This window comes from Vigna unguiculata, chromosome 3, assembly GCF_004118075.2.
Source record: "Vigna unguiculata cultivar IT97K-499-35 chromosome 3, ASM411807v1, whole genome shotgun sequence".
Taxonomy (NCBI): Eukaryota; Viridiplantae; Streptophyta; class Magnoliopsida; order Fabales; family Fabaceae; genus Vigna; species Vigna unguiculata.
Window position 1 is genome coordinate 13,721,297 of NC_040281.1, and position 17,907 is coordinate 13,739,203.

The 17,907-nt window shown below is 32.5% G+C and overlaps 3 protein-coding genes across 3 annotated transcripts; 2 read left to right on the plus strand and 1 right to left on the minus strand.

The window, feature by feature from the left end:
- Positions 1-1,971: 1,971 nt before the first annotated feature.
- On the plus strand, positions 1,972-2,672 carry LOC114178940 (DNA polymerase delta subunit 4). Its single transcript, XM_028065096.1, has 2 exons — positions 1,972-2,190; positions 2,286-2,672. Exons 1-2 carry the CDS (start codon positions 2,028-2,030, stop codon positions 2,477-2,479), a joined length of 357 nt encoding a protein of 118 aa, XP_027920897.1. The 5' UTR covers positions 1,972-2,027; the 3' UTR covers positions 2,480-2,672.
- A 10,938-nt stretch (positions 2,673-13,610) lies between these two features.
- LOC114175666 (E3 ubiquitin-protein ligase SINA-like 10) lies at positions 13,611-15,442 on the plus strand. The gene is made up of 2 exons (XM_028060444.1): positions 13,611-13,979; positions 14,529-15,442. The coding sequence occupies exons 1-2, from the start codon at positions 13,626-13,628 to the stop codon at positions 15,171-15,173; spliced, it is 999 nt and encodes a 332-aa protein (XP_027916245.1). The 5' UTR covers positions 13,611-13,625; the 3' UTR covers positions 15,174-15,442.
- An 817-nt stretch (positions 15,443-16,259) lies between these two features.
- LOC114177537 lies at positions 16,260-17,207 on the minus strand. Its single transcript, XM_028062920.1, has 2 exons — positions 17,095-17,207; positions 16,260-16,869 (listed from the first exon to the last, which is right to left on the minus strand). The coding sequence occupies exons 1-2, from the start codon at positions 17,178-17,180 to the stop codon at positions 16,434-16,436; spliced, it is 522 nt and encodes a 173-aa protein (XP_027918721.1). The 5' UTR covers positions 17,181-17,207; the 3' UTR covers positions 16,260-16,433.
- Positions 17,208-17,907: the final 700 nt, after the last annotated feature.

Here is a 17,907-nt window from a genome sequence, read left to right on the forward strand (position 1 = left end):
GTTGAGCCCGTCCCTCCTATCCGAATCGTCAGACCCGTCCATCCCTTCCAGGTCGTTGGGCCCACCGACCCGTCTAGGCCGTGTCGACGACTGAGAAGTCCCAGGCCGACGTTCTAGACGTGCCAATCGTAAGTCGAGGACGAAAAATTTAATAATATATTTTTCATGTTTAAAAAGAAAGTCCATAGACTAACCTGACTTACATGACTTTTGTGAGGTATTTGACCCTGTGAACTTATTTAATAAAAGACTTTTTTTCTTTTTAGACCTTTTTAGCCCTAACCAATGTAGGCTAGGCTTAACTCTCGTGGATCGGACCAAATTGACACATTTGGAGTAGAGTTAACCCCTTCACCATAAACTTGTTCAATCGTTCAAATCATAAATGCGTCTTTCTTTTTTATCTTTCAAAAAAATGTCTCTTCCTACATATCCTTTATCCAAATTCAAACCATACCTCACATCTCCCAACTGCCACCCTCTATAATGAAACTCCACAACAGCACACAGCAGTGGTGACAAGGACGAAGCTCTCAAATGATATAAGAGAACATCAATGTGAGTTATCTTCTATTCGATTGCATAAATATATTAGTAAGATGGAAAAAATATTTTTTTAGTTCATAAATATTATCATAGATTCCTAAACAATTTAAGATTACTTATTTAAATTCCTATTTATAATGTTTAGATGGTGATAGCACTGATTTGAAACTTTTGCAGCAATGGTCATTTTTGCTATTTGGACGGTCATATATATTTGTTAGAGATTTAAGTATAAATTCAAAATAAATAATGAATAGTTACATGTAAGTAACAAATTCAAAAGATAAGTAACGAACATTAATTAGAAAATAAACAGAAAAAAAACATTGAATCATTGCTAATAAGAAATGTTATTAAGCCTATTAATTTGAGTACCCAAAAAAACTAACATAAAATCTAATTTTATATTCAAGTAAAGTATCTATGAGGAATGTAATGTGTTTTAAGGCTGTTATTAGTATCAAATTTGAATATAATAGATAGATTTAATTGTAAAATTATATTCCTTTAGTCACACCAATTCAAAATTCACAAAAAGGTTAGAATATTTATATGTTATCAACACTTGTTAATGATAATAGGTAGTTACCCTTTTTTTTATTTGTCTCATATTGATTTTTATGTGTTTTTTTTAATTTAATTCATGATTTAATTTAGTTATTGATGTTCATTTAACCAAACAAAATACTACCATCTTGTAATTTTTTTTATATTTTTGTATATTTTTTTATATTTTATACATGTCACTTTATAATTGTATCACACACACATATATATATATATATATATATATATATATATATTCTAATTATTTTAAAATTATTAATATTATTGAACTATTTAAATTACTCACATTTTCTAAAATGAAAAACTTCTAAAATCACTTATTATTTATTGTGTAACTATCATTATATACATTTTATTTTCCTAAAAATATATAAGAGACTGAAGTGTTCCCCTTTTTACAATTTATATAATTTAGAGAAACTTTCAAACAAGGTCACTAAGACGTATTCATGTTTTATAATTTTTTACAATATTCTAATTTCAAAATACATTTTAATTTAATAAAGATAATTATAAAGAAAACTGAGAATAAAAATGAAAAATTAATTAAACTAAAAGTTATTAGTTAAAACACTATTTTATTGTTAAAAGAAATTAATTTTGCATTTTAAATAATTTTAAACCTTTTTAAATATGAAAGATTGCAATCAAAACATATCTAAAAATGTAGTAAAATATTCGCCTAAAATGTTACTGTAACCAAAAAAAATAAAACTAGCATTTTTTTTTTCAATGTAGAGTTCAAAATATCAAGTTATTTAAATGAAATTTTAATTTCAGTTTAAAATTGATAGAAAAAAATAAAAATCGAATTAATTTCGTATTTGTATAAAAGGAAAGGAGTGGCTTTATTTCACAATCCCTAAGACATTTTCAAAATTCAAATTTGAAAAGAGCTGTAGAGAGAAGAGAGAATGGCGTCAGTGACCGGAAACATGAAGGGTTTTTACCGACAGAGGAAAACCACCGCTACGAAGAAATCTTCCAAAAAATCTCCGATCCACACCGCCATTCCGGGCTCTACTGGGGTCCAAACGCCGGCCACCACCGCTAACGGTGGAAAACCGGACCTCCAATGTGCATTCTAATCCCTAGGGTTTCTTTTCTATTTTTTTTTCTATTCAAACACATTTATCTCTGTGTATGACTAAAAGATGAAATCTTTTATGCAGCTGAGTGCAATGAGAGCGAGGTGGTGTTGCGGCAATTCGATTTGAACATGGCTTATGGGCCCTGCGTCGGGATAGCGCGACTTGCACGGTGGGAGCGTGCTCAGAGGCTCGGTTTGAACCCTCCGCAGGAAATCGAGGGTCTCTTGAAGAGTGGGAAAGTTCAGATGGAGTCCTTGTGGGGTGGTCGCATTTAGGTTTACTTTTCTGTGGAAAGAAAAAAAAAATGAAATCCAATAGCGTATATGTGTATTTAGGTTTTGCTCCGGAAACTCAGCTTCTGGCTGTGTTCCTTGTTATGTGACTCTGAACTAAACATTATGACTGCAAAATGTTGATGTTTTCTTGCTTCCTCTTGTCAGCTATGAAATCATGTTTTTTTCTGTGTTATCTGGCTAATCTCTGAATGTCTGTGAATGTGATTGCTTATAAATTGGTGTGTCTCTAAGCTTTCATATTTGGTTTAGTTTAATATTTGGCCTAGTTTATCTCAAAGTTAATGTCACAAGTTTGATATTATATTTGATTTTATCTCAACTAATTGAATCGTTGGTGAAAGTTGTCCCTCAGATGTTTGCATAACGCTTTAAACATTGAAACTGGTGAATTGGCATTAGATAAATGAAAAATATCAATTAGGTGTGTGTATATAGTATATGAGCGTGTTAATTATTTGATTAAATGCATTAATGATATCAGATTCAGACAGGAATTTATGGAGAGTAGTATACAATCGGTGTGTGAATGTATCTAACCTGAAGTTGTTGTCACCTAACATGTTTGTTTTTGTGTAAATGTTATGCAAATACAAAAGCATGAAAGGCCTAAGAGGAAGTATGTACCACAGGTGTTTTGTCTATGATGTCAAATAAAGATTAAAAGTTTTTCTGTCACTTGAAATATTTGAAAAACATTATCTGCCAGAAGAATAAAAGAGATGATGGGTATATCATGTGGTATGCTGCATATAGGGCAAATAGGCATTTGCTTCTGAAGATGCCATGGATCTCCCCTATGTTGAAGGATAATAGATTTTGAGAAATTTAGATTACCTTATGCTATTATTCTTGGTTGCTGTTATATGATAAATGTGACCGTGACTTGTGTAGATTAATGTGACTTGATCTCTTTGTAACAAAGATCATTATTGTATCTGATAAACTCTGTATTCTGTTATGAGTGTTAAATACCAAACTTATTGATGAAAATTAGGATTGGTAAACCAATTTAATTGTTCATCATTCATTCATTTAATATATCCTGAAATACACTAGGCCGTCAATTACAAAAACAATAAAAAGTAAGATAAATAAATTGGATTACATTTATACATTTAGTTTTAAGAATGTTTTAAGGTTTAAAAGGCTTGGTTTCAATATTTGAGAGAGGTTTATTTAATGTGGTTTTTTAATTTTTTATGTTAAATATGATTTTAATCCATAAATTTATAAGTGAAATTAAAATTTGTCTCAGGTCAAATTTTGATATGTTTTAGATACAAAACTTTAAAAATGAATTAATGGTCATTTTAATTCAATTGAATTAAATTTTTTTATGTATTAAATGCTTTTTTTATTGATATTTAAGCTATTTTCATTGTTTAACATGTTTTAATTTATATGTTGGTTTGATGTCGTTTAACAAGCTTAGAAAAACTAATGTTGTTTAATTAAAAATATTATGTTCATTTATTTTTAAATTTTAGGGTCAAAATATATCAAAGTATGGAATAAGAACGAATTTCAATTTTGTATTTAAGTTTAAGGCCTAAAATCATATTTAATTAATTTTTTTATGCTTAGTTTTTATTCACTAAAAGGAGTCTATGTGATCATTTTCATTAAATTAACATTAACACAATTTGAAATATGGTATCTTAGTAGTTTTTTTTTTCATTGTTTCCCTTTTCCTCCATCTTCCATTTAGTAGATCAATTTACTCAACTAAATCCATTGACATTTCTATCCCTTTTACAAATCATAACTACCACAAATTAGTTCGAAAAATGGACTATTACGAGCTAATTGATCCAAACTCATATACCTAGCCTCAAATATTCTATAAATCAAACATTTTAGAGTCTCTAATTTAACCAACATAGGTTCAAACTAAATCAACCAAAATTATAGACAAACCATCATTCAATTTCATGAGAGATCAACATACAAATCAAATCAAGCATAAACATGTATAAAAATATTACTAGCTTTCCCATATCTAGAATAGAAACCCTTAATTCAAAAGGTGCTTCTAAAGCTCTAATTCTCACAAACGCTCCAACTACCTATATAGACATTAGATGACAAAACTTGGCATATCACAACCATTATAACTAAATTGAGATTCACTTTGACCTATTTTAAGGCACATGCATGGATCCTAGAGCCATAAGCACATCAAAACGCGAAAAGAAAAACTCTAAAATAGAGAAAAAAGTGAAGTCATACTATTTTCAATTTTGATTGGCAAATGTATAGAGCTATCTACTCTTACTCCACAGGTAGTTCCTAATCATTGAACATTTGGAGAAATGTTTTGGAGAGATAGTGTTTTTTATAAAATAAAACTCGATCAATAGAAATTCTTTTGATTTGACAAGTCCTAACAATGTCCATCCTTAGTCTGAGTCGAGTTATCTTGACATTTAGCTTGGAACGACATTACCCGATCTTTGGCATGAGCAAACTGATATTTACCTTTGTGGCCTAGGTCGACTCATCACGACTTTCACCCTAGGCCAATTGGTCATTTGTAACATCCCGACCGGATATTACTAATTTAAATAAAATAGAAATAAATACAAACTTGCATTTATTTTTATAGTCTTTCCCAAAACTGCGGGAAATTTAAAACATTTATTAAACCCTTCCAATTAAACCATAGTGTTCCAATAATCAATACTAGTTCATATTCCAGTAAAAATACAATTTACAAAAATCTGAAAGGTTAAAATACTCCGTTGGTCCTCGTTTTTGTAGCAAAATCTCAATTTGGTTATCGTATTTTCATTAGTCTCAATTAGGCCCTCAATTTTGTAAATTAGTATCAATTAGGTCCTTTCCGTTAGTAGAGAACTAACATTGTTAAGTAGGTGTCACGTGTCAGCTCCTTGTTTTTTTGAATTTTTGAATTTTTTTTGAATTTATTAATATTTAAAAAAAGAATATTTATGCCACGTGTCATGTATGTAGTGTGCCACATGTCAATCTAATATGGTGACACGTGTCAAATTATTGTATGAATCTCAATTTGGTTCTCATATTTGTTAATTTGATTTGATTTCAGTCCCAATTTTTTTTTTAAATTTTAATTTCATGTGCTCCAAATTTAGAACAAATTTAATTTTTTTATAAATGTAATGATGATACTTTTATTACAAGTGATATTTCTATTACATATTTGTAACAATATTTAATTTATTTAAATTTATATTTTACATTAAACATTATTTAAATTTTATTTTAAAATTATAAATATATAGATTAATAAATTTATATTCGAAATATTTGTATAATACTCTATATAAACAATATTTTAGAGTTGGCTTAAAAATAACAATTTTATAAATTCAAATGTAAAATTTTAAAATAATTTTATAACAAGTTAAAATAAATATATTTAAAATTTTAATATTAAATACAATTAATATTATTAAAATATTTAATTAAAATATCAATTTTAATAAAAATAATCATAACATTATATAAAAGTAAAATTTGGTCTAAATTTGGAGTGACTGAAATTGAAAATTTTTAAAAAAATTTAGGACTCAAATCAAATCAAATTAATAAATATGAGGACCAAATTGAGATTCATACAATAATTTGACATATGTCACCATATTAGATTGACATGTTGCACACTACAGACTTGACATGTGGCATAAATATTTTTTTAAAAAAAATTAAAAAATAAAATAAAAATTAAAAAAAATCAAAAAAAGAGGAACTGACACGTGGCACCTACTTAACGGTGTTAGTTCTCTACTAACGGAAAGGACCTAAATGATATTAATTTACAAAAATGAGGACCTAATTGAGACTAATAAAAATACGAGGACCAAATTGAGATTTTGGTACAAAAACGAGGACCAACGAAGTATTTTAACAAAATCTGAAAATAAAATGATATTAAACTTCCATAAAAAGCTTTCCCACGCTAGCCCCTCTCCGGCTCTATGCCTCATCAACATCACTTGGAACATCATCTGCTCCCGTGTGATAAGTCACATCATCATTGCCAAACACACATAGAAAGGATGAGCTCATAACAACATAAATATACAATTAATAAAAATAGAGATTCACCCCAACTACTTTATTTCATTTAAATTGCTTAATCTTAACAATCGATACCCAAGGAGTTCAGATTATCATCTCATTATACAAATGAAACTACTAATCAATTTACCCATACGATTACCTGGCCATGGACCTAGGATATATCAGGCTTCCACGAACCTGTCCGCTCGTGGTCCAACCTCTACGAACCTCCCCGCTCGTAGTCTAACTCTACAGATCTCCTCACCTGTAGTCCAACACACATGATCCAACAGCTACGAACCTTTCCGCTCGTAGCAGCCCTCAAGTGTGAGCAGGAAACATACGAACCTCCCCGCTCGTATCCTCATTCGAGAGTATCATTAATATGAACCTCCTCGCTTATATTAATCACGTGTTCCAACACTAATCATGAACCTACCCGCTCGTGATACGATCAAGCATATCCTAGACCAAAACCAACACAACAAGCCATGCAAAACACATCATAAACGCACCCTACCACTTGCACTATCACTTGGTGCAACTTAAGCGTCGCCAGGCAAAATGGCAGTGTAGATCGCCTGACGATTCCACATCACCATCGGGCGCCACAACACATAGCACCTCCCTATTTCGTACTAGCGCCCCAATGTGACACTACTGGTTTTAGGTACTCTAATTCAGCTCCTAGCATCCAACCATTCAATTCTCAACATCCAGAAATCAAAATCACATTCATATATTCCAAATTACAACATCACAATACATATGCATCTTCCAAGTTTAAGCACACATTCCTTTTCTTTTATAAATCATATATACTCACATCTTAAATCGATGCCAACATTCAATTTGAACCCCAAAGTAAACCATGATCATATGAAATTACGAAATAATAAGGCAGCAGGCACATAACTCATTTATTCATTCAAAGCATAAGTCTTACATCAATCAATAGCTACAGAAATCCCTTTTTTACCAATTTCTTATGTCAAATTAAGATTAACATCAACACTTAGTCATTTAAACTCACATCACATCATACCATCCCATACATATGCACATATAGTTTACATAATCACATAAGTGTTCATGCATTTACCATGACATACATGCAACAAAAAACAGTGTTCATCCCACACGAGTGAGTGACAACACTTAAGTACCTGCAACACCAAAATATTTAAGAAAAGTTATCATCATAAAACCAAAAATACTGCAGTAATGTGTGACATATTTCGCAAACTACATACCTCAAATCAACGATCTGACCAGTCAAAACAAATAGGCTTAAATAGTCATTTGGTCCTAGTTTTGGTTGACTTTTTTCACTTTGGTCCTACTTTTGAAATTGTTTTCAGTTTGGTCCTACTTTCTATTATATTTTTTCAATCAAGTCCTTTTTGCTAACACCGTTAAAATAGTTAACGGATGTGAACAGTAACCGCCACGTGTCATTTTGTGATTTTTTTGATTTTTTTAAATATTTTTTTAATATTTTTTAATTTTTTTTTAATTTTAAAAAAAAATGTACACGTGTCAAGCCCATATCATGCCACTTGTCATTTTTGTGATTTTTATTTTTTTTAAAATTTTTTAATTTTTTTTAATTTTTTTTTAAATTTAATTTTTTTAATTTTAAAAAAAATCCACGTGTCAAGCTAATATCATGCCACGTGTCAGAGTAAGTTTTTTATACTCAATTTGGTCCCAGTATTCGTTAATTGTTTTCAATTTGGTCCTAATTTTTTTTTAAATTTAACATTTTTGTTCCTCTCCAAATTGAGACAAAATTTAATTTGTATATATTAAAATGCATATTTTTGTTAAATATTTTTAATTTAGAATTAGTGTTAGTTTAAAATTAAAACGAAAAACAGCAATAACACCATTAATTTAAAATTTTAAGAGGTTAAAAATATTTAATTTTAAACCAACTCTAATTTTAAATTAAAAATATTTAATAAAAATATGTAGTTTAATAAGAATATTCATATAACTGCAATTAATCCACATTTATATACAAATTATATTTTGTCTTTGGAGAGGAAAAAAAATACTAAACTAAAAAAAACACTAGGACCAAATTGAAAACAAATAACGAATATTAGGACCAAATTGAATATAAAAATATGATTCTGACACGTGGCATGATATTAGTTTGACATGTGGATTTTTTTTAATGAAAAAAATTAAATTAAAAAAATAAAAATAAAAAAATCAATAATGACACGTGGCATAATATGAGCTTGACACGTGTACATTTTAAAAAAAGTTAAAAAAATAAAAAAAATTAAAAAAAACCAAAAAAAAATTAAAAAAATCACAAAATGACACGTGGTAGTTACTGTTCACATCCGTTAACGATTTAGACGGAGCTAACGGAAAAGAGTTGATTGAAAAAATATAACGAAAAGTAGGACCAAATTGAAAACAATTTCAAAAGTAGGACCAAAGTGAAAAAAATCGACCAAAACTAGGACCAAATGACTATTTAAGCCAAACAAATAATAGCATGTTATGGACACAAAATAAGACAATCATCAAGTAAAGCCAAACGAAAATCACTAGATATTCAACAACAATAATAGGGCTACAACGTAGAGAAGATAAACACAACATAAAAGGATGAAATCTGGTTCAGCTCCCCTTATCTGGATTTCCTGCTCTGAGTGCTCTTTTAAAGACTTTTCTTGCTCCCAAGAAAACACCACACTGGCTTCTACTCAACGACCTTCTCTAGCCTTCCAACAAAGGTTTGAACCCACATCCACATAATGACCAACAAATGTACAACCAAAAAGCCAATTCGTGTTTCTTGTTATTTTGAGTACCTACACACTTATCAATATACTTCTCACATTCATGCATAAATGCAAAATAATTAATTAATTAAACTATAATACTAATGGCATACTTAGGACTCAAACTCAAATCCTCTCATCACAACCGAGTACTCACAACCACTTGAGCTATCATTATTACTTGTCTTCTCTCTCCACATTAATTAACTTATAGATTTCCGCCATCACATTTATTAAATAAATATTTATTTATTTATTTTTTTCGGGTCTTACACCATGACCTTTGGCTTAGGTCGTCTCACCTAAACCTCTGTTAGGGATGATTCAACTTGATATTTCACTTGAGCTGACTCAGCTCGATCTTCGACCCGAGTTGACTCGACTAAACCATCGGCCCGGGTCAACTCATCTTGACCTTCGGCCTAAGTCGACCCAACCTTACCTTTGACTCGGGCCAACATGGCTCGACCTTCAACCTAAGTCCACTTGGCTACTTTTGGCACGGCTCGACTTGACTCAACCTTTGGCTCGAGCCAGCTAATCTCCACCATCGGTCCAAGTCAATTCATTTTGACCTTCGGTCAGAACCGAATTGGCTCGACCTCCGTTTGGGCCGAGTCAATTCGACCTTTGGCTTGGGTCAACTCATGATCTTTGGCTAGTTCCGACCATCTCGACATTTGGCCTGGTTAGAATTTGACTCAGTTTGTTCTTCGATCCAAGCTAACTCATCACGATGTTTGGCTTGGATCAACTTATCCCAACCTTTGCTTTGGATTAGTAGACATGGTCTTTGACCTGGGCTTACTTAGCTCGGCCTTTGTTTTAGACGGATTCAACTCGACATTCGACCCAAACCAACTCGGCTTGACCATCGGCTCATGCCGACTTGAGTATACTTTCAACCTAAGCCGACTCAACTCAACCTTGGGCTCGGGCTCGCTCGTTTCAACCTTTAATCTTGGATAACTCGTTACGATCTTTAGCTGAGTTGACTCATCATGACCTTTATCTAGGGCCAATTTAGATCGACCATCTACGCGGGTCGACACAACTTGACCTTCGATTTTAGTCTACACATATTGACCCTTGGGTGTTAACTCAATTCGAACTTTGGCCATGGTAAACTTTATTAACTTTTGATCCTTACCAACTCGGTTGAGTCTTTAGCCTAGGTTGACTTTGCTCGACTTTTAGCTTAGGCTAAAGGTCTTATATTTAAGAATTATTTAAAGTATTATGATGGGATCAAACATAATTTAGCCTTGGCCTTAACCCAATTTAAGAGGGGGCTTTGGATGAGGCATTTTTAGGTTGCTCATTTACTTAGCCATTAAAAAAGGGGGCTTATAGGGATGACAAGTAGACTTGTCTTCGTGGGTATTCTTTGAATCCGTTTTCGTTTTGACATGGAATCTCTACATTGATTGGTTATATGTATGGATATGGGTAAGACCCGATTTTTTACTTGGATATTGGGACGAATATGGGTACATACATATTCGCCCCATTAGAGGTGTCAATTTAGCCCCTAACCCATGGGCCAACCCTGACCCACTCTTCATAAAGCCCCATTTTAGGGGTCCCCCAAATGAGGGGACCAAAACAAAGCCCCAACCCCTAAAGCCCCCTCTTTAGTGGGTTAGGGTTAGGGCTAAGGTGGGTTAGCCCTCCCAAATAATACTACATTAAGTCAGAGTCAAAGATCAAGTCAAGCGACCAGGACAGGCTCGTTGACTCGGACGGGCCCGATGATCAGGACGAGCCCAATGACAAGGACGAGCCTAACGACCAGGATGGGCCCGATGACACGAACGAACCTGACGACCCGGATGAGCTTGACGACTCGGACAGGCCCGATGACCAAGACGGGCCCGACCACACGGATGAGCCCGACGACTCAGACGAGCCCCACGACTAGGACGAGCTCGACGACCTGGTCGTCAGGCTCGTCCGGGTCATCGGGCTCGTCCATGTCGTTGGGCTCGTCCGTGTTGTCGGACTCGTCCTGGTCGTCGGGACCGTCCGGGTCGTTGGGCCTGTCTGTATCATCGGGCCCGTTCGAGTCGTCGTTCTTGTCGAGGTCGTCGGGCAGGTCCGGATCGTTCGTCCTATTCGGGTCGTCGTGCTTGTTTCGTTCGTTGGGCTTGTCCCATAGATAGTAATATATTTTAAAAAATAATATATTTTCCATGTGGAAGATGAAAACCCATGGGTTGACCCTGGCTCACAGGGCTTTTGTAGGGTTTTTGGCCCTGTGGGCTTCTTTAATAGGGACTTTTTTTCAATATGGGCTTTTTTGGCCCTAGTCCACATGGGCCAGGGCCAAGCCTTGTGGGATGGGCCAAATTGACACCTATACGCCCCATTGTCATACTTATCCCAATACCCATCTCCGTCTTCATCTCCATTCTCTTAATATTCAATTTCATATTATTTTTCTCTCTCTTTAACTATACATTCTTTTAATTGTATAATTATGTTTAAATGCTGTATTATGAATTTCAATGAATTAAAAAGTTTTTAGGTCTCATATCCGTTTATTTCTACTTATTTTTGTATTTTTATTTATTGTTTATTTTTGTCATATTAGAATCTTTTACTTTCTCAATATCAAGTGTTTAATCATGTAAACCTTGCATTTACTAGCATATAAAAAAAAATCTTATTTATTTTCTTTAATCCTTACTTTTCGTTCATTTAAAGAACGTTTTGTTTCACTAACAAAATTTTCTACATTTCTCAATAGTTTGACTAGTTTGTTACTTGAAAAGTTTTTGTCATATTTCTAAGGTCATTTCTATCTTGTGATGCTCTTGATTATATTATTGTTTTCCTTTGTACAATTTTGCTCCATAATGTATCATCATTTGTAGGGCACGAAATTGATCACTTTTTTTCTTTGTTTTTTTATCTTGTAGAATATTGATTTAATGATTTTTATATAAATATTTTCATTTTCTAATTCATTCTCATAAATGTAAATTTATCACCATAATTATACAAAATTATTTCATTTAATATCATATAGTAAATAATGTCATTGTCATGAAATTCAAAAGACAAAAGATATATATATATAAATTCAAATTATTATTAGTTTAATATTTTTTTATGTTTGATTTCATTTAAGCAATGTATCATAATCTTTATTAACGTATACAAAATAATTTCATTATAATTTAGAGAAAGGAAATAGAGAGACATTTAAACTATTTTTAAACTTAAATATTTATTTTCTTTTTATAATTTTAAAAAAAATTAACTTGATCAACTTTTCATGTTTTCAAAATTAATGATATTTTGGTTGTTATAAAATTGTTATTGGTATTCTAATATAAAATTTATGTAATTATTAATTTTTTATAAATATTTGATATTAATTATGTTATTTTGTTATTGAGTTTTTAACAATATTATGTTTTTTTTATATATTTTATAAAAGTTAAATAATTAATATTAAAATAAATAAAAAAAATACAAATAAGGGTATACTTATTTTTTTAAAAACATAAAAATGAGTATGAGTCTGAATTTTTACTGTAAAAGAGAGAATGTAATAATGACCCGTACCATCTCGTCTGGTTCTTATACCATAGATTAAATTGATACCCATATATATTACAACTCTTAATAAATGGTTTAAAGGCTAATAATTAATAAGCGTTTATAATATTATAAGTAAACACAATAATTTTTAATTTTAGAACCATTTTTTTTTTAACAATAGTCGAAGTTAAAAGCACACTTATTTTAATTAGGTTAAAAATATATTCAGACCTTTTTAGTATTAGTCAAAACTTAAAATTTTGCTATTTTAAAAATTGTTTTAAATTCACTTTAAAATAATTCAATAAATGTAACCCTTGTTTCACTTTTTTTTTTCTGAATTTTTAAGGACATGCTTAATTTATTTAAAGAGAATTTATCGAGTTATATTTTTTTTTCAAGGATATCTTTACATTATTTTTGGAATAATTACAGAAGCTTCATCGTATAGGCTTTTTTCTAAAGGAAAAAAAAATGCATGTTTTAATAATTTCAATGAATAAGTACAATTATTTTGTACAATAATGGTGAGGAAAATGATTCCCTACTCGGTAGTTCCTACGTTTCATTAAGTTCACATAGATTATATATTAAATCCATAAATGTTGAATAAAACACGAACCGTTTGATCTTCATCGCATAGATTCAATTGGTTCGTGCACAAGTGCCTGAAGTTCGCTACCTCAGGGAATCCGTGCTCAAACGACAACAATTTCCGTATAAGAAAGATGTTCAAGAATTTGCAGAAGCAGCATCAAAGAGAGAGAGAGAAAGAAATGGTGAAAATTTCAGTTGGTGGGTATGATGATGGAGAAGGACCCAGCAACCGCAACCAGAAGCGACGAAGAGAAGAGGAGGACGAAGAAGAAGAACGAAACACGCGACGGAGCTTTGAAATTGTTGACCGTTCAATTGAACTTCAAGAGCGTGAAGATCATCCTCCTGCTCCACCCAATCGTGCTACCCCAAATGGTTCTGCAAGCAATGCCACCAGAGTTCGGTCCATTCCAATCTTCGTTTCAGACCCTGATGTCCTCGATTGCTGCATTTGCTACGAACCCTTGAGTGCTCCTGTCTTCCAGGTTAATTTTCCTCCACGCCCCTCTTTTTCTTTTCTCTGATCTTTGCTTTTGCTCTGTCAATTTTACATTTTTCTTTTGTTTTTTCTTCTGGTGATTGTATGTGGGTAATTTTTTTCGTACGTCTGTTTGGGAAACTGATTCTTGATGGAGTTAGGTGGTGTGGAAGAGTTGTTGTTGCAGAGGCTGAGATATTTAGTTGGGACTCTCAGCGTTTTAGGGTTGTAGATAATTTTCTTGAAATATTGAAATTTGTTGATCTTGAATTGAAGGTCCAACATTTGGGTAGTGATTAGGTTGGTTACTCGTGAGTAGAGATGTTGTTCAGTACTAAACGGAAATGAGAAACTGAGGGACTAAAAGATGGATTAGGGTAATGTAGCAGAAGAAGAAGTCCCAGGAAATTTATAGCAATAATCTTGACTTGGCTATGTTATTTTCTTTCAGCCAAGTTTTTCCTAGCTCCATTTTGTTCCTTTTGTTTGCTGTCTGTTTTTGTGTGTGATGAAAAAGCCAATTTGATAATTTCTTTGTGATTAAATGAAAATTCAGTGTGAGAATGGACACATTGCTTGCTCTAATTGCTGTGTCAGACTCAAGAACAAGTGTCCCATGTGTTTGATGCCAATTGGGTATAACCGTTGTCGGGCGATTGAGAAGGTGTTGGACTCTATTAAAATGTCGTGTCCGAATGCAAATTATGGCTGCACAGAAACATTTTGTTACAGCAAGAAAAACGACCATGAGAAGGAATGCATCTATCTGCCATGTTTATGCCCTCATGCTGGTTGTGATTTTGTTGCCTCATCCAAGGAGTTATTCCTCCACGTCAGCCACAGACATGTAGACTCTGGAACACTGTTTACATATGATAAATTTTTCACAGTCATCTTCAGTGCTGACCAGAAAACAATTGTTCTGCAAGAGAAAAATGATGGTAATCTGTTTATTGTTCACAATAACCATGAGCAGCTGGGACATAAAGTCCGCATTAGCTGCATCGGCCCCAAGTCCATGGGAGAGTTTCAGTATGAAGTTTTGGCTAGGTTTCGAGGAAGCACTCTAATACTGCAATCTTTTACCAAGATCATTCAAGGTCAATATGTTGATCCACCTTCAAATGCGTTCCTTTTGATTCCTTCTGGGGTTTTTGGCCCTCTACAACTGAAACTAGACATTCGCATTAAGTCACATTAAACCTTGGATGGAGATCGAAGGAGGCTGCATTTGGGTTTGTATCTGTACGTGTTCTCTTTGTTTAGTGTTTAGCTGATCACATTCTGTAGCACAGTTGACTTCTGTCAAAAAAGTTGCACTCGTTAAATCGGAAATTAAGCAACTTTTCTGTATATGTATTTATTTCAGGTAAATATGAAGTATGCCTGACACCTATTATTGTTCGTGTCTCTTAAAATGTACAAAATGCGTTGACAAGTAACTTCGTTAGGTGTTTTCTTTCTTCGGTATCTATGGTTGTTGACTTATAAAATAATGAATGATAGATAACATGTCTTCACTGAAGTATTTCCTGGAGAAAAGTGTTCTTTCAAATCCGGTCCCAAGAGGAAATGAATGGATTTTCAACCTTAAGAAGTTCACTGCAAAGAATGAAAAATGGATTTTCTGCAGTTAAGAAATTCTCTATGACGATGTAATGAAAATCTTATCTGCTCTCAGATTAGAAATTTATGTTTATAAATCATAATTCTTTAAAAGCAAGTTAAATATTTTAATCCTCCCGATTTTATGAAGTGCTCAAGTTTGGAATTTGGATTATGATCCTTAAGCTTCAATTTTCCGTTTGTTGATGTCTAAGTGTTGATATATATGATTACTTTTATCCAGTTTAGTATTTGTTCTGCACTATACTCTTTTCTGAGTTTGGGTCCTGTTTTCCGATTCTCACCCATTTGTCTACCTACGTTTTCCTTTGTTCATTTGAGCTTCAGCTCTGGAGGTATGAGGGACTGAAAGCCTGGATGAATAAGGTCCCGGATAATAAAAATTTCATTTTAAAATAGAGTAATTAATTTGTAAATTCCTTATCATGTCTCTCTTCTTCGTTATTATCGTCGTCTCCAGCAAAAGGAAGATGAAAGAGTAAAGAAAGTTCATTTTCACATCTCATGAGTCCCCAAAATTGTTTTCTTCCTGTTTCAAACAGAAGAAGCTTTCTTGAAGCTAGCCTCTGATGAGAGGTGACATATACTAGTTCAGCTGTTATAAAACTAGTTTAGATAACCATTTTTTTCTTGGGGAAGACGTGATAAAGGACTACAAATATTGAATAATATACAATCCATTTCATTATTTATGTAATCTAAGAGGATTAAAAAACATATCCGGCATACACACATAAAAAGGAGACAAACAGAAGATGTAATGAAACAACATGGGTTGGCAAACATGTGCATGCATACTAAAACCCCACCCTATAAAGTAGCCAGAAAAACCGCCTTATGCTGACAAGAAATACACATAGAAAAACACTATTCCAACAACCAAGATAGGGTGAAGTCGGTAGGATATCAAAAGCAACAGCATGAGAACAGAGATAACCCATCCCCATGGCATTGATGATGATGATGACTCTGACTCCACATCTCCATCATGCGAAGGCCTCATCACACTTGGTGCAGGAGGCAGGAGGCGTGTTCCTTGGGCAACGAGGGTCAACACAAGAGGTAAAAACAAGAGGAAGAAGTTGAAGTTGGTGGTGGCTATCTGCATGACTAAGTAGTTGTTGTTCAACTGTGTTGATATCCACAGCAAGAACACCACTATGCCAACTATGGCTAGCAGTGGCAGAGGAGGAACAGAGAGCAAAGTGTTCCCTATCCATGCTTGCTTCCATTCTGGTTCTCTTCTCTCATTCAGAGGCGAAGCCATTGCTCTGTCATGGAAAAAAAACTGGCTAAGCTTCACTTTTATTCAGTGGGATGGGGTGATATATCTAATTACCTTTAGTTTTTAACTACTTAAATTTAATTTAATATTTTATTATAACTCAAATAGTTTACCCGATCAAATTCTCTTCCTTTACCATTTTTAAGAATTTAATAATAGTTATAGTAAATAATAAATTTAAAAAATAATGAAGGGGGTAACTAATTCTCACAGTAGCTGATCCAGCAGAAGGCCTTTAATTTCGGAATCATGTCCACCGAGTTGGGGTTTGTGACGTGTTTGAAGAGACTCAATCATAGTAGTACGTTCCTGATTGTTTGATGCATGGATAGATGCATGCACAGAGCTTAATTAATATGAATGGTTTGAGAGTGATGTGTCTGATTTTAGTGCTGACACTTGGAGCTATTAGCCTTTGCTCACTACAGCTGGAGGGTTCGGGAAACTAGTATTAGAATTGGTTGATATGTATCCTTGTCGTTTGTTTTGAACTTTTTAGCAGATAATGCAGTTCTATTGACAAAGCTTCTGTTCTGTAGCAGAAGCTTATAAAATGTAGGACCTAAATCAGTTTTCTAAAAGCTTTCAACATGCAGAAAAAGATTGTTATGCAGTACTTAGAAAATAACAAGGAAAGAAGTATCATCATTTAATTTGTTTTCAGATATAGCTACTCAATCGATTTACTATTATTATTCTTTTAAATTCGTCTTTATTTTTAAATTAAAAATTAATTTAGAATCAATAGTTAAAGTTTTAGTAACATCAATTTAATTTTTAATTTACAAATTAACTATAATTTTCTTATTAATAATAAAAATTATTTTAGAGATTATTAGTTTTTAATTTATAAAAATGTTTTGTAAATTAATCAATATAATTGTTTATTTATTTTCTCTAAATTTGATTATTATTTAATGATTTTTTTATTAAATTTATTTTAAAGAAAATTACCTTTGAACGGTAAAAGTTGTAGATTCTTATTAAGTATACTATTAAAAAAAACATAGGAAGCTTTTTTAAT